We start from the raw sequence: 22,347 nt of genomic DNA, 5'->3' as shown, positions 1-22,347 counted from the left end.
GACTCGCAGGTTTATTTTGAGTAGACTTCAAAAGTTTCAGATTAGATTAGTTTCAACATTTTGTCTCGCACATCCCAACCTCGATCTCTCCCCCGGCCGTAAACTAATCTTGTCATCCATGCTCGCCGAGCCAACGTCGACGGATCACGCCACGCACTACGCGTTCGTGGGGAGCTAGCTGGCCCCGGTGCCCGCTGTGGCGCCGTCGAGCTGCCGCGCGTGTCCGTGTCGCGCACACGGCGCAACGGATATTTTCAGGCGTCATCGTGTTGGTGTTTTCAGAATCTGGCATGCACAGGTCATATTTGTGGCAGTAAATTAATAGACAAACATTTGCAATATGAATATGGTATGTTTTCTGCTTGGATGAGTCTAAGCCTTATTTTGGTTCGGCATGTAGTTCCATTCTAGCTAGCTTCCAGGTAGAGCAAAGGTCGTAGCCTGCTCAATTTTTCGTAGGGACATTGCACTGATTCAGTTCGACAGTAACACACACATAGGTCCAAGTGCAGTAAGGGGGGATTCTGAGTGGCTAACACAGTTTAAATGTACAGATTAGTAGATGCTTAGACCATGCATGTGTGGTGAACTGTACAGAGCGGCAGATGTACTTTGGCTTTCAAAATTTGTGCAGTGGGAAGCACGGCTGTAGTTGTGTTTCCGTCGTGACAAAGACCAAGCATGCACAAAACACAGCACTGCTTTACGCCTGGGTTGTTTCCTAATGTAACAAAGTGGCCAAAATAAGTGGACGACATTCATGCAGTAGTGGCCTTTACATTCCTTAATGCTCCTCCGTAGATTACATATAAAAGGAGTGTACTGTATGCAATAGAACGTGTAACAAATATGATGGTACCTGGTAAAGTTTTATTTGTAACTTCTACATTTTAAGCACAATCCAAGAGCCACACACGAGTCCCCTAACCTAGGGTTTCCTATCCTCTGGCGGCGGCGCTGGAGTCACAAGTTTCTCACGTCGAACTCGACGTGATCCTACCTACAGATCGCGACGACGACCCTGCCATCTCAAGCGCAGGGGTAGAGGGCGCTCGGGCGGGGCTCTGCATGGCGGAAAAACTTTCCAGCGAGAAGGGGAAGGGGAAGGAGAAGGATGGGGGAGAGGGGGCTGCGAGTTTGGAGAAGCTCCTGGAAGGGATGAAGCTTCATGGGGAAGAAGAGGATGATCTCGATTTCTCCAAGGATTTCGAGGAACTCGTGAAGGAGGTCCGGTGGCTTGCCCTGTTTAGGGTTCATACGACGAAACCTTTCAGTCATGCTGCGTTGTTCAACACCTTGCGCAATGCTTGGGCGGCAGCGAAAGAGGTGACATTCAAAGCTCGGGAACCAAATCTGTTTGTAGTCCAGTTTCATTGTCTGGGGGATTGGACGAGAGTCATGGATGGCAGACCGTGGTTATTCAGAGGTGCGGCCATAGTGATGGAGGAATACGATGGATACTCCAATGTCAAGGCGTACAAATTGGATAAAATCCCAATTTGGGCTAGAATCCAGGGTGTTCCGGAGATGCTAATGAAGAAGAAGGAACTGGCAGAGAAGGTCGCAAAGAAGGTGGGGGAGACCATCATGCTGTTAGTCAATGATGGAAAGATTAATTCGACGCCATACTTGAAGGCGAGAGTTTGGATAGATCTGAACAAGCCTCTTGTACGAATGGTTCCAATTACTTTAAAGGAGAGGATGATATGCTTGGTTCAATATGAGAAATTACCTAGCTTCTGCTTCTTCTGTGGTTATCTGGGCCATGAAGTTGCTGAATGTGGAGATGGAGTGCATCCGAAAGAAAACTGTGAGTGGGGGGACTGGCTGAAAGTTCCTTTCACGGCGGCAATGATACCAAGGGATGATCGTGGTGGTCGTGGAGGAGGAAGAGGGAGAGGACGGGGAAGAGGTTTTGGAAGAGGAGGCGGAGGTTATGATGAAGCATATGGCATGGACATATCGGTGGAAACGGAGGCTGATGATGTTGAGTTGCAGGCAGAGGGGAGGTCGGCTGATCTCACTGGGCGTACCCCGATGCTGGAGGATTCCACTCAGAATAGAGAAGGGGTCAGTCCGTTAGCTAAACAAGAGAAGAAGAGGCCGAGGAGGAGTGAAGATGGTGAGGATAACAAAGAAACCCCATATGCAAAATCGGCGCTCTCCTTCGAGGAGAGTGACCGGGCACAATGAAAATCCTCGCCTGGAACTGCCGGGGGCTCTTGAGCTCCCGTGCAGTTCGAGAGCTTCTGGAGGTCCGGAAGCGTGTAAATCCGGATGTGTGCTTTCTGTCTGAGACGCATCTGGACAATGCTAAGGCAGATGATGTGAGAAGGAGGGCTGGTTTTGATCATATGTTGGTGAATGAGAGCGATGGGAGGAGTGGAGGCCTATTGTTAATGTGGAAGGAGGAGATCAAAATCAGCAGGAAAGATATTACGAAATATTATATTGATGTAGTGGTAGAAGAGGAAGGTGGTTGGAGATTTACTGGGCTATATGGTGAACCAGACTGGAATCAGAAAGCGAGGACCTGGGAGGCGATCAGGTCACTGAAACAGGACTTGGTTGCACCATGGCTAATTATGGGTGATTTTAATGAGATTTTGTACAATTCAGAAAAGGAAGGAGGAAGACCAAGATCACAGAGGCAACTACAAGCTTTTCATGATGTACTGTCAGAATGTGAACTAAACGATATGGGTTTTACAGGAGATATTTATACATGGCAGAGGGGTCAAATCAGAGAAAGACTGGACAGGGCAGTTGCTAATTTACAGTGGTCCAACTTGTATCCGCAAGCAACGTTGATCAACAGTGAGATGACGCGTTCGGACCATAGACCCATAGTGATAGATACACAATATCTAGCGCCAATGCAAGGAGGAAGAGGTGTAAAAAGATTTGAAGCAAGGTGGCTGCAGGAAGATACTTTAGAAGAGATGATAAAGGCGGCTTGGGCTAGAGCAAAGGCGCGGGGCCAAGGTCCTTCCTTTGCAGAGAAGGTTAAGGATGTCCATGATGATTTGCATAAATGGGATAAAGAGGTGTTGAAGAAGCCTGAAAAAAGAATGGCCAACCTAAAAAGAGAACTAGAGAGATTGAGAAGAGGACCCATGACGGATGCCAATACTGAAGCACAGAAAGAGATTATGGTCCGTCTAGAACTTATGCTTGAACAGGAGGAGATCTATTGGGTACAGAGAGCCAGGGCAAATTGGCTCAAGGAAGGGGATAGAAACACCAGTTTTTTTCACAATTATGCGTCAAAAAAGAGGAAGAAGAATACTATCAAGGGGCTGGTGGATAGCAATGGTGTGCTGCAATAAGATGGGGAGGCAATGTGTAATATCGTCCAAGATTATTTTCAGAACCTGTTTATGTCGGAGGTTGAGGAGGTGGATCAGAATATAATGTCAGATGTGTTGCCCAATGTTACATCCGACATGAATCAAGCTCTTACGAAACCCTTCTCCGGTGAGGAGGTGAAAAAAGCTCTATTTCAAATTGGTGATCTTAAGGCACCGGGGCCAGATGGAATGCACGCAATTTTCTACAAGATGTTTTGGGAGCTATTGGGAGATGACCTGGTGAAGGAAGTAATGGATGCTGTGAATTCGGCCAAAATACCGGATGGATGGAATGATACGATAATTGTTCTAATCCCAAAGGTAAAAAATCCAACCATGGTATCTCAGTTTCGGCCGATAAGCTTATGCAATGTGGTGTATAAAGTCATTTCCAAAATGCTTGCGAATAGATTCAGAGCTACTCTTTCAGATGTTATTAGTGACAACCAAAGTGCCTTTGTGCCGGGTAGATTAATTACTGATAACATTCTGTTAGCTTATGAGAGTATTCACTCCATTAAGAAGAAACGTGGAAAGAAAGGTTGTTGTGCTATTAAGCTGGATATGCACAAAGCTTATGATAGAGTGGAATGGTGTTTTTTGGAGAAAATTATGCTGAAAATGGGGTATGCTAGAAGGTGGGTTGATCTGATTATGACTTGTGTTAAATCTGTCAAGTACAAAGTCAGGGTCAACTCCATGGAAATTGAAATGTTTAGCCCAACCAGAGGTTTGAGGCAGGGAGACCCCCTCTCTCCCTACCTATTTCTATTGGTTGCGGAAGGATTATCAAGTTTACTGAGGGGTGCTGAAGAAAGAGGAGAGATACAAGGGGTGAAAGTTTGCCGGAATGCGCCAGTTGTTTCATATCTTCTCTTTACAGATGATTCCTTAATCCTGATGGAAGCTAATAAGGATCAGGATGTTAACTTGAAGAGCTTGCTCGACAGATATTGTGCAAATTCCGGCCAGTTGGTGAGCGATGCAAAGTCGAGCATTTTTTTCAGTGAAAATACAGAAGTAACAGTGAGGGAGGAGGTGTGTGCAGCCCTGAACATTGTCATAGAATCGTTGAGTGATAAGTATCTGGGCTTGCCGGCTTTGGTGGGGATAGATCGTAGTGACTGCTTCAAACATTTGATCGACAGAGTTCGTTCTAAAACAAAAGGGTGGAAAGAAAAACTACTAAGCATGGGTGGCAAAGAGATTCTGATTAAGTCAATTGCTCAAGCCGTACCTGCTTTTGCGATGATGGTATTCAAAATCCCAAAAAACATTTGCAAAGGGATGACAGATGCCATATCACAATTTTGGTGGGGTGATGACGATGACCAGAGAAGAATACACTGGAAAGCTTGGTGAAAGTTATGTATCCCAAAGAGTAGATGAGGGAAGGGTTTCAGAGATTTAGAAACTTTTAATCGGGCTTTACTGGCCAAACAAGTATGGAGATTATTACTTGAACCAGAATCTTTATGTGCAAGAGTCCTAAGGGCAAGATATTACCCGGATGGAAAATTATTAAATGCTAAATAGAAGAGTGGAAGTTCATACACTTGGCAAAGTATATTGGCGGGGCTGGATTGTGTCAAAAAAGGGTACATTTGGAGAGTAGGAGATGGGTCACAGATTAACATCTGGGAAGATAGTTGGGTCCCGGCTAGTCACAATCTGAAAGTTCTAACCCCAAGGGGTCACAACCTGCTCACGACAGTGGATGAATTGATTGATCCAGTGACAGGTAAATGGGATGAAGAGATGATAAAAAGCATGTTCTGGGATATTGATGCAAACAGAATATTGCAAATTCCTCTTGTACAAGGAAGAGAGGACGTGGTAGCCTGGCACTATAACAGAAAGGGATACTTTTCAGTGGGTTCTGCATACCATACACAATGGCTCCACAAATTTGGGGATAACAATGTGGATCTGAATGCGGGAAGTTCAGGGGGAGAAAGAGTATGGAAAACCTTGTGGAAGCTGAATGTCCCAGCGAAAATAAAAATATTCGGCTGGAGAGTTCTGCATGGCTTGTTACCTTGTCGTGGCATATTAGCTAACAGGCACATTGGAGAGGATAGCAGCTGTCCTATATGTCGACAAGGATGTGAGGATATAAAGCATATTTTGTTTTCCTGCGAAGGATCAAAGGAGATTTGGAGAGTGCTGGGCGTTTCAGAGGAATTAAACAGACTCTCTGATACGGATCGATCGGGGTCTGTACTATTGGCTGATATAATTAAACAGTCAAAACAAATTAAGCATCTGAATCAGGTGGGTTTGGCTGAATTATTTCTAACCGGAGGGTGGTATGTCTGGTGGGAGAGAAGAAAACAAGTTCATGGTGATACTGTTCAAAATCCGGCAAAATCTGCTATGTCTATCGCTACACTGACGACGAACTATATGAAGGCTGAGAAGAAGAATATAAAAATCAAAACGCAGTGGAAGAGGCCACCAGAAGATTTTCTATTGTTGAATGTGGATGCTAGTTATAACTATGAACCGAGTACAGGAAGCTCAGGAGCGGTGATTAGAGATGCAAGGGGTGTGTTCGTAGCTGCCGCCACAAAATACTACGAAAATGTGCTTGATGCTCACATGGCAGAAGCGATGGCTCTCAGAGAAGGAATGTTACTAGCTTATCAAGTGGGGTGTCGACGCTTGATGATTCAATCTGATTGCGCGGAAGTCGTGGAAACAATCCACCAAGGTGGCCTGTCTGCAACAGCAAGTGCTCCTATCTACGACGAATGCGCCCAGATTTGGCAAGATTTTATTTTGATATCAATAGAGCATTGTAATAGAGAAACAAATTGTGTAGCCGATGAATTAGCTAGAATGGCAATGGCCTCGAATTTGACATGTAATTGGGTCGATGAACCCCCTAGGAACATCCTAGAAGCTTTGGTGAACGATGTAACAATGTTCCAAGATCAATAAAGTGCGCCAAATGGCTTCAAAAAAAATATGATGGTACCTGGTTATTTGACGGGATGTCTTCCAGGTTGAGGCGCCTCCTAGCTTTCAGTGCAACGGTAGGGTCCAAAACACTGGACACAGCGTAACGATTTGCTCAGTTTTTACACTAAATGGCCCAAGTCTATATTGAACAAAGAATATTTTGTTGTGTGCTAAGAACTGAAATTCTTAATCTCAGAAGGAATCCAGAGAAACTCTGGAGCTATAAGTTCTAGACAATGTCTGCAAGAGGTTTTCCTGCTATAATTGGGAAACACAGTACATATCTTTTGTGGTTGTTTTCTTTTTAAATCAAGATATTATGGCAGCTGCTTATAATTAAGGTTATTTCATATCAGCATATATGTGGGAAACAGGGCACGTATATTTTCTCTTTATGCCCGCGACTTTCCAATTAAAATAGGACTACATCAGGGATCAGCATTGAGCCCTTATTTATTTGCTTTTGGTGATAGATGAGGTCACAAGGAACATACAAGGTAACGGGGGTGTTTGTTTCCGCTTATAATCCGATTTTGGATGAAAATAATCCATAATCCCACCCAAACGGTCTGATTAATTTTCAATTGTCTCGGCCGCCGCTCACCACAGAAGCTCCGAAATAACGTGCGGGTCGATTCCCCTGTAAGCGTCGCCAGACTCGCGTATCGGATAAGCGAAAGGATTTTCCACCGCCTGCCCCTCTCCCTGGTACCCTCCGACCCATCTCCCCGGCGCCCCTCCCCCGACGCCCCTCCTCCCGCGACCCACCACCTCCCCTGCGCCCCGTTCCCCGCCGCACCTCCTCGGCCCGGATCTGTGCTGTGCGCCGCCGCTGACCCCATTCAGGTGCGCCGCCGCCGCCCCTTTATTTCGCCGATTGGAGTAGCACCACCGGCCGAACTGACGCCTGCCATAGCCCTGTAGTGCGCCGTGTGCTGCCGCCGCCCCCAAGGTGCGCCGCCCCTGCTTGACGCCGGATCTACGCCGCCTACCCCTGCAGTGCGCGGCCACCACCCGTGACGTGTACTTCCGCCGTGCCTATTCTTCTAATTTCAGATTTGTTGGTCATGGCAGGATGTACTTCTAATTTCAGATTTGTACCATTTGAGCATGAGGGATTATAGTTGCTTGTATGGCACTTCACAATTTCATTAGGGAATGTGTAGAAGATCCGCATTTCGAAGAAGACGTTGAAGATCATAGTCCTCATCCAACTTATGATAACACTGATGATTGTGGTACTGGAGATGATGTCGACATGAATGCATTTCATGATGCGATCGCTACCGCTATGATTTCATGATTTAGTTTAGAAATTAGTTGTATCTATTATTTATGTACTCAATATTTAGAAATTAGTGCCGGTACATCTCTTGTTATAATTGTGATATTAATCTATTTGATCTAATAGTAATATAATTATGTAGTCAAGGTTGTCAAAAAAATATAAGAATTATTGAATTCTGCTCGTATTCAGCAAAAAATGAGATATCATCAGCCTCAAGGGTATTTTAGACATTTTATCACTCAGCTCAGAGAATCGACTCAAAATAATCAGGATTGCCAAACACCCAGCTTATCCAGACAGCCGATTCTCCAGACAGCTGGCTTATCCCAGAATCCTGATTCTCAGAAAAGCGAGGTCCAGAAAAGCGGAAACAAACAGGGTCAATATCCCTTGGTTTATACTCTTTGCTGATGATGTGGTGCTAGTTGACGAGAGTAGGGCAGGAGTTATTAGAAAGTTAGAGCTGTGGAAGGACATGTTAGAGTCAAAAGGTTTTGGACTTAATAGGACCAAGACCAAGTACATGATGTGCGCTTTCAGCGCGATTGCACATAAGGATGGAGATGTTAGCCTCGATGGACAAGTGGTGGCCATGAAGGAGACTTTTCGATACCAGTGTGGAAAGGAAGACGAAGAACACGGGCGGAGCGACCAAGAAGGAACGTACCAGTGCGGAACGGGCTTCCGGGTCGTCTTCGTCGACGGCGAGGAGGGGGAGGAGGGTGGCGGCGGTGGGCGCGCCGACGGTGAGGAGGAAGACCGCCCATGAGTCGTCGTCGGCAGGGCGAACAATAGGAACTCTCAGGTGGCACCGTGGCCCAATGCAAATTAGCCCATTTCTTAAAGCCACACGGGCTCGTTTCATGTTAATTGGGCCGCTAGAGAAAAAAAAAAGAGCCGATGGACGGCCCACCTAGCAAAAAAAATAGCATGTGCGTGAGGCACCAGCTATATGGTGTTATATATTTAGGTGGACTAGAACTACCAACTTAGCACAAAACGGGTAGTCCTTGCAGAGTACTATCAGATCATGGGGGATATGCACCGGTGGTCTTCAAATTTGTTTGGATTAACATGGGTTGGATCACGTGCATAAGGGACTTTACTAACGAATGAACGTTCATTATTTGATCATCTAGACTGAACACTTACGAAAAGACAACGATAATGGTTTAGAAGCCCGCCCTGCACATTGGTTTTCTAGACCTGACGCGTTTTGTCACCCATGTGCGTTCTATAACAAATGTTGACAGAGCTAGCACATAAAAAAGCATCCAACGTCAACTAGGCCCACAAAAATTTATCGAAAGCATGAACACAAGCCAGTGACGCACTACTTGATGAGGCAAATTCGATGCAGAATATTGGCAAAAACTATAAATTAAATAACCAAACAAGGCAACGTAGATAGCATATTCTCTCGATAAACCTTTTCCAGCTTCAGATCAGTCATCCGAAATTGACGTATCATAGTTTGTCTTTATAGCATTTTATCAGTAGCCCATTAACAAAATGGAAAAAAAATTACCAAAAATGATAAACCAAAAAGAAAAGCCATCTTTCTGCATCATTTTCTTCATGGTTTAATACACTAATTCCTTCGTATTATTATGCACATAACTTTTTGCACGTCGACATGCACATAGCACTTTTTCACATTGATCTTCACACATACTACATAGCACTTTCACAGAGGCATGCGAAGGCATTTTTAAGTTCTCCTCGTTTAATGACATTTTATTTTGTGCCATGCAATGGTGTAATGTGCGGTTATTCTTAAAACGTACAATGAATACACCGCTGCGAAACAAAGTGGCATATGTGTTGGAGGGAAAATGTCACTGGATGACGGATGCGTTCTGTGTTGGGGTCATTTACACGATCTGGGGATGCGGTTGTGTTCGGTGTTTTTGGGGTGGTGCAATGATGTTCGACATGTTCGGGCGACGGATGTATTCGGGGCTTTCGCCAGATGTATTTGGTTGCGGATGTATTCGAGGCTTTGGGTAGGAGGGCTAGAATATTATATTATATACCCGTGGCTTTATGCGTGTTGTCGGTCAATCTTTATCATTACCACAATTTGAAAGCTTCATGCAGCATTTTCGTGGTGTACGGTTGTAAATTCTATCTGTTTGTGAAATGTTGTGATCTGGTTGGGCCTGGTCATCCGCAATAATAGTCACTTTGATGTTTGTTCATGGCCGATCGATGTTCATTCAAGTGGAACCATGAAAAGGAAAACTGTAGCCCACTGAGACTTACTGCGCCTCCAATGCTGAATATTTCAACTATCGTTTTAAAAGAATACATTCCGATTGATCAGTAGGAGAAGAATGGATAAACTGGTGAAATAACATTGACAATTCCATGGAGTACAGACCATCAATGGGGGACTGACTAACCCTTGATCCCTCCCTTTCTTTTTATTTAGCTGCCGAAACCTTGTCTTCCAGTTGCAACGTGCAAGAACTCTGTTCTTACATGTAGTCGCCTTGCTATGATATTCAGCATGGTGAATATTCAGGCCAACAGTCTGCAAATCCAAGTGCCGTGATTAAACTGACAGACGCGCTCGCCGCCATGGCGCCATGCATTCAGGACGGCGAGGCTGGCGCGGGTGCTGCGGGGGGCGGCGATGGCGAACGACACGGTGATCCTGACTGACGACGCTGAACTCGGCGTGGTCGGAGCCCGGATCGGCTCCATGCTGGACGTCTTCCTGGAGAGCTTCAGGACCGGCGAGAGCACCAGGGAGCACCTTGTCATCGTGTCGCTGGACACGACGGCGCACGCGCGCTGTAGGCAGATACACCGGCACTGCCTAGCCCTCGTCACGGACGGCGTCGACTTCTCCGGGCAGAAGAACTTCATGACAGACGGATACCTCAAGATGATGTGGAGAAGGATCGACTTCCTCAGGCAAGCCCTTGAGAAAGGCTTCAGCTTCATTTTCACAATTTTAATTCTGATGAAACGACATTCTGAATGTGCCGTGCGTCGGTTCTGAACTATGAACATGTGTGCGACATGTCATGTCAGGACACGGACATCGTGTGGTTCAGAAACCCGCTGCCGCAGTTCTACTTCTACCCGGACGGGGACTTGCAGATCGCGTGCGACCGCTTCACCGGCGACCCAGACGACCTGAGCAACGCGCCCAACGGCGGGTTCGCGTACGTGCGTTCCAACACGGAGACGATCGAGTTCTACAGGTTCTGGTACGCGGCGCGGGATCGAGAAGCACCCGGGGCTGCACGACCAGGACGTGCTCAACGCCATCAAGAGCGACCCCTACGTCGCCATCAAAATCAAGTTCCTCAGCACCGAGCTCTTCGGCGGCCTGTGCGAGCCGAGCCGGAACATGAGCAGGGTCTGCACCATGCACGCCAACTGTACTGCTGCATCGGGCTGCGGCGGAAGATCGGCGACCTCAACGCCATGCTCCAGGACTGGAGGAGGTTCATGGCGTTGCCGTGCAAGGATCAGCAATTTGCGTCCTGGACTGTTCCACGCAATTGCAGGTAACCAAGACATGTTCAACGTTATGCACATTATGTGTTTCTGATCAAGAGGAGGCCGTCTTTGCAGTCTTCAGAAACTGGAGCGGTAGGACAAGAGGAAGCTCTCTGTTTGTCCAGTGACTAGTTCAGAGTTCAGAACATGGATGATGCAAACAAAATGTGGGAAGATTGTAAGTTCCTTTTTGTTGTGAGTTCAGAACATGGATGATGTAAACAAAATGTGGGAAGATTGTTAGTTCCTTTTTGTTGTTGCTTGTACTGTAGGTAGCTGATATTAACCAAGTGAATTACTAAGTATTGACTGCCGCAATGAATTATTCGCACATTTCGACTCCCTGTAAGCAAAAGAGAGGGACTGAACGATGCAGCTCAAAGTAACTTCAGGAAATACAGAGACCTGCTAATCGATGCCTATATATCCACTTGCTTGTATTTCATTTTTAACTAAAATGGAGGAATCTTAAAGTTTCAGCATGGAACCACACATTAAGTCCCATGTGAGTAAAGATGCCCTTAGGGAAAAATATATTAGGGCAAGTACAACGGATCGACGAGGTCGTCGATTTGCATCGGGAGCACCAAAATACGTCTTCACCGAGCGCTTTCAAGACGGAGAGAGAGAGCAGCCGGCGCTTCCCTCGTCTACGGCTTCTTCCCCGTTGCCCCAGGATGTCGACGGCTCCCGGCACCGTTGTACAACGCGCTGTCGCTCGGCGCCGGCGGCGGGATCCAGTGTGCGCGCGCGGATCTGTTTGGCAGCAAACCTTCCTAGGTTCAGTTCAATTCAGAACAATGAAACGAAGAACAACAAGCATACTTACCCTTCAGGAAGCCAAGCTGAATCGCTGGAGCTCCCTAGCGCTCCATCTCTCACTGCTTGCGTGGGGGACCTGCTCGGCCGCCGCTCAGGGGCGCGCGAGCCAGGGGCTACTGCCCAGCGGGGGCGCCTGCTCAGCCGCCGCCGAGGGCACGCACGCTCAGCTCGCCTGCGCGCCTTCTCGCCGGATCCGCGAGCGCCGCCTCTGCCGCGAGCAGGGGGGACAAAGAAGACTCGAGAAGACAGAGGAGGATAAGGTGTTGGGAGGGCAAAATCGGGATAACAGAAAGTTTACTTCACATTTTAAAGAGTCATGTGAATTGTTTGAATGTGTTGTGCATTCTATGATATGCAACAAAATGTCTCCAAAGATCAAGTATGCACTAGATTGTCATAATTTGTATGTCAAAAGATAAATTAAACACTTTGCAGACAGACAAACATACAACTTATTGTACAATCTGTCTATTTAAGTTGTTTGTTTGTGTCAAATAGACAGCACCTGTCTACATTATTGTACTTGCCCTTAATACTTGGATATTATTGCCCCAAATCCGGTGCGGTTACATTTGCAGGCGTTTATCTTCCGACATCTGCATTTCTGAAGCTCTGCGTGCCATGTCTCATGCTAACAAAAAAAAGAAAGAAAGAAAAAGAAGAAGAAGAAGAGAGATTCCAATAGGTATGAGAAACTTCCAATGCCGTAGCAGAGGCGCAATTCCAATGCCGTTGCCACAAATGGGCAAATGGCGATTGCAATCTCTGCCTCTGTTACTCACAATCCTCTCCGATCCGACACCTGCAAACACAGCGTAGCAGCAGGAATGGAAGAGGCAGGCACAGGAGAGCGAGCGAGGGTAGCACACACAGGTCGGCTTCCAACCGGAGGTCCTGCTCCTCTGCATGCCCCTTCCACTGCTGCTGCTGCAGCCTGAAAAACTAACCCTGATCCCTGCCCTACTACTAAAAAACTGCTTAACAACACGGCCATGGCTCTGCAAGTCACTGGTGGCCTATTTGTACCTAGCCATGGTGTACTGATTCAGTGGTGCTCATTCAGCAGTACTAGCTGCAGTACACATGCAAAGAGCTGGGTTAGGTGATCTGTACTTCATGCTATTGCTCGCAAAGCGGGTTTCAGTTGTACATTTTTTTTACTGCAGCAGCGGCAACGCCGACGGCTAAACCACACTTCCCCTGGGCAAGGCCGTCTACGCCACAGGCTTCGCTGTCAATGGCTCCCCGTGCCCGTCGTCCTAATCCAGATGTTTTTTTTCTCTATTGCGTGACAGATCTAGCGAGGTGCTCTGTTCGAAGAGAAGATCCGTAGGCCGAGGGTTGAATGCGTTAGAATCTTGTGTGGCGTTGCATATATGACTAAGTTTGGAAGAGAGTCCTAATCAGACTTGAAATTTTTAGTCGAGTTGGATTCGACTTCCTTGCTGTACTGAATTAGGTCATTCAGCTCGTCCTCCGAGTTGGAAGAGTACTCGGAGTCGGAATCGGTTAGTCCACCGATTTTAGAGTATGTGTGTTTTGGGTGAGCGAGAAGCGGAATGCCCATCTCTATGCGGAGTGCGTTCTCATTCATCCAATGTAACCGTAATTGCGTGGGAGTCAATCCTTCAGGCTCCTTAATTCAGGGTTTGTCAAAAATTGATTTGTTGGATTGCTCTGGAGGTTTGGATTTTTCCTTTTTGAGCTTGGCGAGTTCCCAGAGGGCGTCAGCATTCTGGAGTGGATGGGCCATGGAAGTTGTCGACGTTATCTGACCAGTCTTCGAGGTCATCAAATGTTTCAAAATTGTCGATACTGTTCATGAATTGATCGAATTCCTGGTCGAACGAGGAATTGGCTGGTTCAGGAATCCGAATGTGAGCAGGTTTCGGTGAAGAATTCTGAGGTTTCCTGGAGAAAGACGGTCCCATCCGAGCAAGCCGGGGGTTTGTCATTTTAGATCTCCCGCGGATTCCTCCTCCCGATTTATGCTTCATGTTTTGCAGAGTGCCTTCAGCCATCTTAATGCAGTCGGCGAGTTTGGAATCTACTCGATCGATCCCTGAGAGCATATCACCCGACCATTCCTGTGGTGGGTTCAATGCTTCTGGGTTCTGCTGTGATTTAGATGAGCCAAGGGCGGATTCTGCAAGTTTGATGCATCCCTCTATTGATCGAGAAATCTGATTTACTCCATCGAGTAGTTCATGATTGATGATCTTGGGGCGCTTGATTGACTTGAGATCGGTCACATATTTTCCGAGGGCTTTGGAAAAGTGAGGTTTTTCGGAGTCAGAATTTGTGTCGAACTTGGCTGACCCGAGAATTCAAGTTGGAGTTGACACATTTTCTGCATTATCCGAACTGAGCTCGAGTAGAACTCTTTTTCCGTCGAGATCCGTGATCTCGCAGATGTCGGCGGGTTGGATGGTGGTTTTCGGTTTAGGCGAGTTGGGCGTGACAAGGTGGCTGGAGAAGCCGCCCGATCCGTCAGCCGTGCAAGCCCAGGAACCAAAAACAAGGGTTGTGCCCTCAGGCACGTTGTTGGCGTCGCTTGATCCGGCCATCGAATTCGCCGATGAACTCGCCGAGTCCCCCTACCTGGCGCGCCAGCTGTCGGTGTTTACCGCTAAACCTGCTCAGGGATATCCTTAGCAGTAAGGTTTGTAGGTAGGGATCGATTGCTCTGGAACTCGATGGTATAAAGAACACAAAGATTTATACAGGTTCGGGCCGCGAGTTGCGTAATACCCTACGTCATGTGTGGTTGTTTGTATTGCCTTAGATATTGATGTTCTTTTGAGGGGGTCCCTGCCCGCCCTTATATATCCGGGGGGACAGGGTTACGTGGAAAGTTCTAGCCGAGTACAGTTGGAGTTCTACTACAACACAATCGGGTAGTTTCATTTGTACTGCAGCTAGTTCTACGCCTATTCGGATAGTTACATGAGAGGTAAGGTACATCCATGAGTTATTCCTTACTCTAGAATATTCTATGCCTATAAGCAGTCCCGCTGCTCCGGGTCTGACAGGCGCGGCCCAGACAGAGGTGGTTGATATGCTGCTCCACGACCGCAATACCTTCCTTGCCGACGTCTGCGGGTGTCTCCTCCATCCCGTCAACGCATCAAGCACTACTACGATGTCCACCACCGCTAGCTGGAGTTTGCGGTGCACGATTGGGTCTAGCTCCGCTTGCTACACAGACCGACTCACTTGTTGGAACGCTGACCCTAGGGCAAGTTGGGTCCCCGCTATGCAGGTCCATTCCAGGTGGTCGAATGGATTGGGCAGGTGGCCTATCGTTTACAGCTTCCGGAAGGGTCGCGTTTCCACCATGTCTTCCATGCGGGGCTGCTCAAGCCCTTCCATGGCGACCCACTGCCGACCACGCCATCATTGCTTCCTGTACATGATGGGCGGCTGGTCCTAACCCCCCGTCGGAGTGCGACGGACGCGCTTCTAGCCTAGGACATCCTCGTGGAGTGGCAGGGCTTATCTCAGAACGATGGTATGTGGGAGCCATGACCTTCCTTCGTCGAGCACTACCCCGACTTCTAGCTCGAGGATGAGCTGTTTCCCGAGGCGGCGGGGGGGGGGGGGGAGATGTTAGGGCCCAGGAGTCGGTCCAAGCACAGGCACAATCGCCCGCCCGGCATGGATCACGCACCAACGTCGTGGGTGGCATACAAGTGGCTAGATGGGCCACAATCTTTGTTTACTTAGATGTCAAGTTAATTTCCATAAGTTGAGACACTTTGTAAGTTAAATACCCGTACGTTTTATTGGAAAGAGATTAGACAGGGTATCAATCTTTGCTTGGCCTCAAGGGGCCGCCCCAAACCCTCATCTCTCTCTCCACACACGCCGCCACCACCCGCAGCCACGGCACGAGCCTGCCGGCGACCGCCTAAACCCCGCCCTCCTTCCTCGCACCCCAACAATCTGCGCAGCCGCGGTAGGATCAAGGACCCTACCAACCGGACTGGCCTGCGTGCTAAAATTGCAACCCGAGACTATCTTGAACTTCCAGCCTGATAAAAAATATTGGCTCTTGCCTAGTCCGTGCATTTCTTTCGATCGGGTCGAGCAGCTCATGATCAGTACAGCAGCAGCAGCTGCCAGCAAGCCGCATAGCAGCAAAAGTTATGGAGCATGAAGCCACGGACTGCAGCGTGAAGTGTTAACCACCGAAGTGAGGATTGAGGAATTGGTGAATATTTTGCCAAAATATGCCACTGCAATTTGCGATTACCTATAAATTTGTGAAAAATGGGCAGCGATGTAGTTTGAAACTTCTCAAATTGGTGCTAGTTTGTGTCATTGAAAGAGAATACTTCTAGCTAGCTATGGATCTTTATCATTATCAATGTCATTTTTCAAGAATTTGCAGCCTAAGGATCCCGACAAGCATTTTCAAGCCATGATAGATTGTAAAGTTGTCTTGTAATTTGTAAGCATCATTATCAATGTAATTTTCTATTTTATGACTTTATCCTCTATTTATTTCAAATCTACCCATTTTGATATATTGATCATTTAGTACATGTGTTATCTACATGTTGAACATATTTCAAGTTAGAAACAACTTTATATCATTGGTATAGAATTATCTGCTATGATTCTATACTCTAGGCTACCAAAAAAATTTAGCTTTGGAAAATTTTGAATAGCCCTATCTAAAGCCTAGGCCCAAGCCCCGCCCCTACGTGTCCTCACCTCAGCAGTCCCCCTGTGGCGTGTGGCGGAGGCAGACGTGGCGTGATGTGGTGGGGGGTGGGGCGGACGCGGCGGGGTCGGGGCTGGGCCACGTGTGCGGTTGGGGGCGGGGGGGGGGGGGGGGGGGGGGGGGGGAGGGCGACGGGTGGGGGGACTGCTGAGGTCAGTCTCACTGCCACGTCACACCGTACAGGTAGCCTCACGGCCTCCCACGTGAGTCACACGTGTTGAAATCTGACGCATCATCGTATTTGACCCGAAACCACACCTCGTAGAAAGAAGAGTAGTTCGCGTGGGGGCTTTCTAATTCGCGGGCGCGCACAAGAATAGCTTCTGCCGATCTATCAGACAAAACCCATCATTACCGGCTCCTCTCCGCAGTCCGCACTAAGGATGGAAACAGATTGAATTATCATAAAATCAGATTTGGATGTCACCTTTTACTACATTTTAAATCGAATACGGATACGGATTCGAATATTCTCGGATACTAATGCAAAACAGATGCCTCGAATTCTTTTTACCACATTTTAAACCGAATACAGATACGGATTCGGATATTCTCGGATACAACTGCAAAACGGATGTCTCGGATCGGATTCTAATTCAGATTTTGACTTGATATACGAGCTAACGTATAGTTATTTTCTTTATTAGTAGCTTTAGATTATAAAATCGTTATACATATACAAATTAAAGTATAATAATATAACAAAGATAGCTAGTTAAAAATAATTTATTTATCAATATATATATTAATAAATAAATACATAAAATAAATACATAAAATAAAATAAAATTAGAAATAAAAATGTATTGCAATAAACATATAAATAATTTTATTATATAAATAAAAAATATAAAAGTAATTTTAAGATAAAATTAGAATAATTAAAAGTAAAAATGGGTGGTGAGAAATAAATATAATCTTTTAAGTAGTGTCTCAATGAAAACAGATACAAATAGTGTCGGATATTGTGGAATACGAATGTGGAATAATCGGACAGAGAAAATCAATAAAAATCGGATTCAGATATATCCACTTTAGTGACACATTAAATTCAAACTAGTAGAGTGCCCGTGCGTTGTCACGGTGGCATAAAATATTGACGCGATATATATATACATATATATATATACTAAATAACAAGCATTGTTCTAATTTATGATTTTCAAAGGTGTATATGTCGACAGAAAGAACATAATTCTGTAATTCAAACATGCTACCAAAAATAGGGAAAGAACTTAGACCTAGAAAATACTATTTTCATGGCTACAAGCAACTTTAGTCTTAATATTCCTTGCACTGGCCAAGTATCTGTAATTTCTAGCTAGAGGAAAAGCCAAATCACCAGTATGGTCATCAAATCGGTGCGTGATTCCATGGACCAAATTCATTAATAATTATACCTTTCCATGCTTCAACTAATTTTTGAAAACCACATACATGCTGGTTACCTGACAATAGCTCAGTCTTAAACTGGTGTAAACTTCTGTTGAAATGAAATAAAGTGACAGCAGTTGTAGCATAATAGCTTCTCAAATTAAATCCTTCGATCACCACTCGAGGCCAATGGTTATTGGCTTATCTCAAACTGCACATGTTAAGGACAAGAATTGAACTCTATTCAAATCAGAATAAAGAGGGAGAGGGGGGATAACATGCTGCTCTGATATCATACAGGTAGTGATGAAGCATGTTTGAGCCAAAAAGAAAGTCCAAATATGTGAACATAGAGCAGTACTTTTAACACATTGGTACCACATAGGATATGAGTCACAAATCATGGATCTACTATTATATTTAGTAGTACTGATGGCTGGCCAAAACTACCAATAGACAAACAAAATGACAGAAGTTATATGCTACGGTTCCATACATTGAGTGAATGGTCATCCTAAGAATTGAAGTTTTTTTATGTTCATGCGATTATGAGAACTAATCTATGCATACCAAGATATTCACCTAACTATGGAAAAAAGAGAATCAGCACAGCCTGAAATTAACAGTAATAGAAGAAATGATTTTCAGTAATCTATTAGAACAGCTGAAGAAATCAGAAAAGCAGCAGCACTCACCAATAGTGCAAGTGAGATATAGGCTGGTGAGCTTGTTGCACTTGAGGGCAAGGAGTTAAGCCTCAAATCCAGGTTGGGATGGTGACAACCTTCCAAAGCAAGAGCTTCGATGTCTAAAAAACCGATCACCTTGCAAAAACTACAGAGAATTAGTAAAAGCATATTCACCCTTGTATGTAGAATTAGTAAAAGCATATTCAACCACGCTGGCGCTCCGCCACTTGCGCCGCTGTTCTTGCCTCCGCCGCTTGCCCACGCCCATGCTTTACCTTTGTTGAATGGAACTGTAAGAAAAAGTTAAACAAACTTACAATTGTTGCACCTATAATTGTAGATAGTATTAGTTTTTTTGTTAAAAAAATCAGAGAGCTGTGTACGCACAAATCACATATTCATGAGTAAATTCCCTATATGCCACTGAGAAATGTAACTCATCCCCTATGTGCCATTGAAAATTAGAACATCCCTTCAATGCCATAAGGGATGAGTTACATTTCTCAGTGGCATAGAGGGAATTTACTCCATATTCATGGTGGGGCAACTTCAGTTTGAGATTTCATCAGAAGTAGCAATCAATAAAAATAGCTTAAGTAGGATATGTACAGAGCAATCATGAGCCGTAGTTGATTCACCATGCTTGGCATATGTTTTTCCATTCTAATTGTCAGTTACCTAATTATGATGAAAGACCCTATAGATCATCAAGCTAAGGTCCAGCGTGACAAGTGAACTCATCAGGCTCGCTCTGTGGCACCATCGATCTTGTGCTGAAAAATGAAGACTTCGATCTTGTGCTGGAAAATGAAGACTGCTAGAAGAAAAATTCATCGGTGTTAGAAAAAAGCAGTAAGGCTGAAACTGAATCTGAAGTTCGCTCTGAAAGAGGCAACTGAAAAATGATAACCATAAACACAGAACAGAGATATATTTTCAGTGCCAGCCACCCAGCGATTGATTACAAACACCCTTTTATTTGTGCATCTAGACATGTTGTATCATCTGGTAGGATGCTAAGGATTGATTAATTGAAGATATGGCTGGGGCATACCTCGGGGCTATTATACGAATCCTCTTTTCTGCAATAGTTGTGGGCAGAATATGAGGGAGATAAGAGAGGAAGAATAAATCCAAAATATGATACCTAGGAGAAAGGCGGGGCGACAGTCGGCGGTGTTGTGCTATTTGGCCGCCCGAGCCAGAAGAGATGGTCGGTGGTCGTGCTGCTCCCCTATTCTTCTTCTCCCCCTTCAGACCTTGTTGTGTCAACGAGGTAGAACAAAGAGTGGAGGCTCATTGACAGTGAGGACTTGTGGGCGATGGGGTCATGGTAGTCACGACGGCTGGGAGGGAGAGGCGCAGCCATGCGGAGACGATGAGCGCAGCCGCGCTGTCGTGGTAGAATCGGCGACGGGGATCTGATAACGCTCGTGGATGGGGGAGCGGAAGTGAGTGGGTCGACCGGTCGAGTTTGGAGGCAGGTGGCGGCGTGCAAGGATGTGAGCGTACGCCGATGGGCCTATATCAGCGGGATTCGAGGACGAGGGTACGGAGGAGTAACCGGGGCGGCGCCGGAGTCGGGAGGCGACGGCCGACGGGGCGCGCCGGTAGCGTAGGGCGTCGGCGGGGGAGGTGGAATACTGGAAGTCTGGAGCACGGCGGAGGGGGCGGCGGCGCGAGACGGACGTCGTGGTGGCGGCGCTGGAGGGAGGGGGCCGGAGGGCGAGGCGGGCGACACCGGCGCGGAGGCGGACAACGCTGCAGCGCGGGCGAGCGCGATGGTGGTGTGGGCGAGGGCCAGGCGGCGGCAGGGGATCTAGGATCGGTTTCCTTTTCTTCGAGGAACCGAACAAGGTCATCGGGAGGTAGGTTTCTTTTGTTTCCATGATAGAACGTGCGGATGGGTGGGGGCTGGGGCGGTTTTTGTCAGAGGCGGACCGCTCGAGCGAGTCGGATGGGTGACGCACGAACCACTCACGCTTTAAAGGAGTAGAGAAATACGGATACGAATATACATATTGATGTTTAAGCAAATACAGATATCGGATAATTCAGATATCTGCTATCCGTTCCGACTTCCAGAGCCTATCCAATTCCAAGGCGCACTGTCTTGCCCAAAAAAAATCCAAGGCACTGTCGACCCACATACACACGGTGAGTCCGTCATCTCCATTCTCTTTTATCATGCTCAACAAAAAAAATTTAGAAAACAAAAACATAAAACTAAACAATGTCAGCATAAACTATTTACGAAAAACTACATACATTATTTATTAGATATTAAATTTATATATAAATAATTTTTTCATAAGTTAGAGCAAGTCCAACAGAGTAGCTTATTTTGGCGAGGTAAACTTGATAGGATGGAGTAAACACATCTTCCAACAGCCTCTTCATACAACCCCTATACAACCCCTCGCGCCATCAGGTTCTGTATGTGCTCCCCTCCGCTGGCTTCATTCCCCGAGCGCAAGCAGCTCGCTATCTGCTCCCCACACGCGGGTCCCACTTCCGACGTCCGCGGTGGCGGCCCTCGGCGGCAGCAACTACCGCGCCGGCCGGCTCCGCCTCACCTCGCCTCGTCCGGCCGCGGCGGCGAAGCTTACGCCTGCGGCGGTGGGAAGGGCGGGTTGCGATGGCGGCGGCCCATGGTGGCAGCGGCGGCCGCGCCGCCCGGCTTCGCCTCGCCTTGTCCGGCTCGCGGCGGTGGCGGAGCTCGCGCCCGCATCGGCGGGAGGTTGACCTTCTGCCTTGGCCCGGCCCCACCGACAGCGGAGCTCGCTTGCGGCTGCGGAGCGTGCGCGCGGCGGGCGGAGCTCGCTTGCAGCGGCGGAGCGTGCGCGCGGCCTGCGGAGCTATCTTGCAGCGGCGGAGTGCGCGCGGGGGCCGAGCTCGTGCGCGGCGGAGCTGCCGCGGAGCAGGGGGAAGCACGCGCGCTGGCCGCAGCCATCGCCGTCGCGGAGAGGACCCGCATGACAGCCGCCAGCGCGAGACCGTCGACGGCGACGCGCGCGGACGAGGCCTCGGGGAGCGGGAAGGGGTCCTCCTCCGCCAGGAGCAGCACATCATCGACCGCGGTGTTGCTGTAGCTCGCGTCCGCGTCCCAGATGCCGGAGTCGGCGCCGATGGAGCGGGTCCACAGGAACACGGTGTGCTCAGCGATGGCAAGCCGTTCCCCCGCGTGCGTCTGCGTTCTCGGCGAGACTGCGAGGCGAACGCTGGTTTCCCCATGGCGGCGTCGAGCTCAGCCACCGGCATGGCGTGGAGCTCCGCTCACAGATGGAGTATGCATAGTCGATTTAGTGAAACTGTTGGTTGCCCCACCCTTTAAAAAGCTAAATGAATATCTAAATGGCTCTCTAAATGAGAATTTAGCTAAACTTTTGGAGATGCTCTTATACATGAAAGCATAAAAATATTTGCATAAATTGTATGATACAAAAGTTATGTGCATAAATTCCACAGTAAAAATTATGCACATAGATTCTTGTTCATAAGTTATGCAAAAAGTATAAATTGTATGCACAAATTGTATGAAATAAAATAATGCTCATAAGTTGTTTAAAAGTATTTACGAAAAGTTACAAAGTAAAAATATTAAGCACAAAAAAT

General features: G+C 47.0%; 2 protein-coding genes, 2 long non-coding RNA genes and 1 pseudogene across 4 annotated transcripts; 2 read left to right on the top strand and 3 right to left on the bottom strand.

Annotated features, from left to right (window-relative positions):
• Positions 1 to 1,068: 1,068 nt before the first annotated feature.
• On the top strand, positions 1,069 to 2,193 carry LOC120653560. Its single transcript, XM_039931277.1, has one exon. The coding sequence runs from the start codon at positions 1,069 to 1,071 to the stop codon at positions 2,191 to 2,193; it is 1,125 nt and encodes a 374-aa protein (XP_039787211.1).
• A 683-nt stretch (positions 2,194 to 2,876) lies between these two features.
• LOC120653559 lies at positions 2,877 to 11,130 on the top strand (annotated as a pseudogene).
• A 334-nt stretch (positions 11,131 to 11,464) lies between these two features.
• LOC120656019 lies at positions 11,465 to 12,304 on the bottom strand. Its single transcript, XR_005667799.1, has 2 exons — positions 11,948 to 12,304; positions 11,465 to 11,874 (listed from the first exon to the last, which is right to left on the bottom strand). It is a non-coding gene; the product is annotated as an uncharacterized LOC120656019 (long non-coding RNA).
• Positions 12,305 to 18,038: 5,734 nt separating this feature from the next.
• On the bottom strand, positions 18,039 to 18,962 carry LOC120656018. The gene is made up of 2 exons (XR_005667798.1): positions 18,739 to 18,962; positions 18,039 to 18,254 (listed from the first exon to the last, which is right to left on the bottom strand). It is a non-coding gene; the product is annotated as an uncharacterized LOC120656018 (long non-coding RNA).
• Positions 18,963 to 21,337: 2,375 nt separating this feature from the next.
• LOC120653558 (splicing factor, proline- and glutamine-rich-like) lies at positions 21,338 to 22,027 on the bottom strand. The gene is made up of 2 exons (XM_039931276.1): positions 22,013 to 22,027; positions 21,338 to 21,922 (listed from the first exon to the last, which is right to left on the bottom strand). The coding sequence occupies exons 1-2, from the start codon at positions 22,025 to 22,027 to the stop codon at positions 21,338 to 21,340; spliced, it is 600 nt and encodes a 199-aa protein (XP_039787210.1).
• Between the last annotated feature and the right edge of the window lie 320 nt (positions 22,028 to 22,347).

The sequence above is a fragment of the Panicum virgatum genome, chromosome 1N (assembly GCF_016808335.1).
Source record: "Panicum virgatum strain AP13 chromosome 1N, P.virgatum_v5, whole genome shotgun sequence".
Lineage (NCBI taxonomy): Eukaryota > Viridiplantae > Streptophyta > Magnoliopsida > Poales > Poaceae > Panicum > Panicum virgatum.
This window is presented reverse-complemented; position numbering and strand designations above follow the sequence as displayed.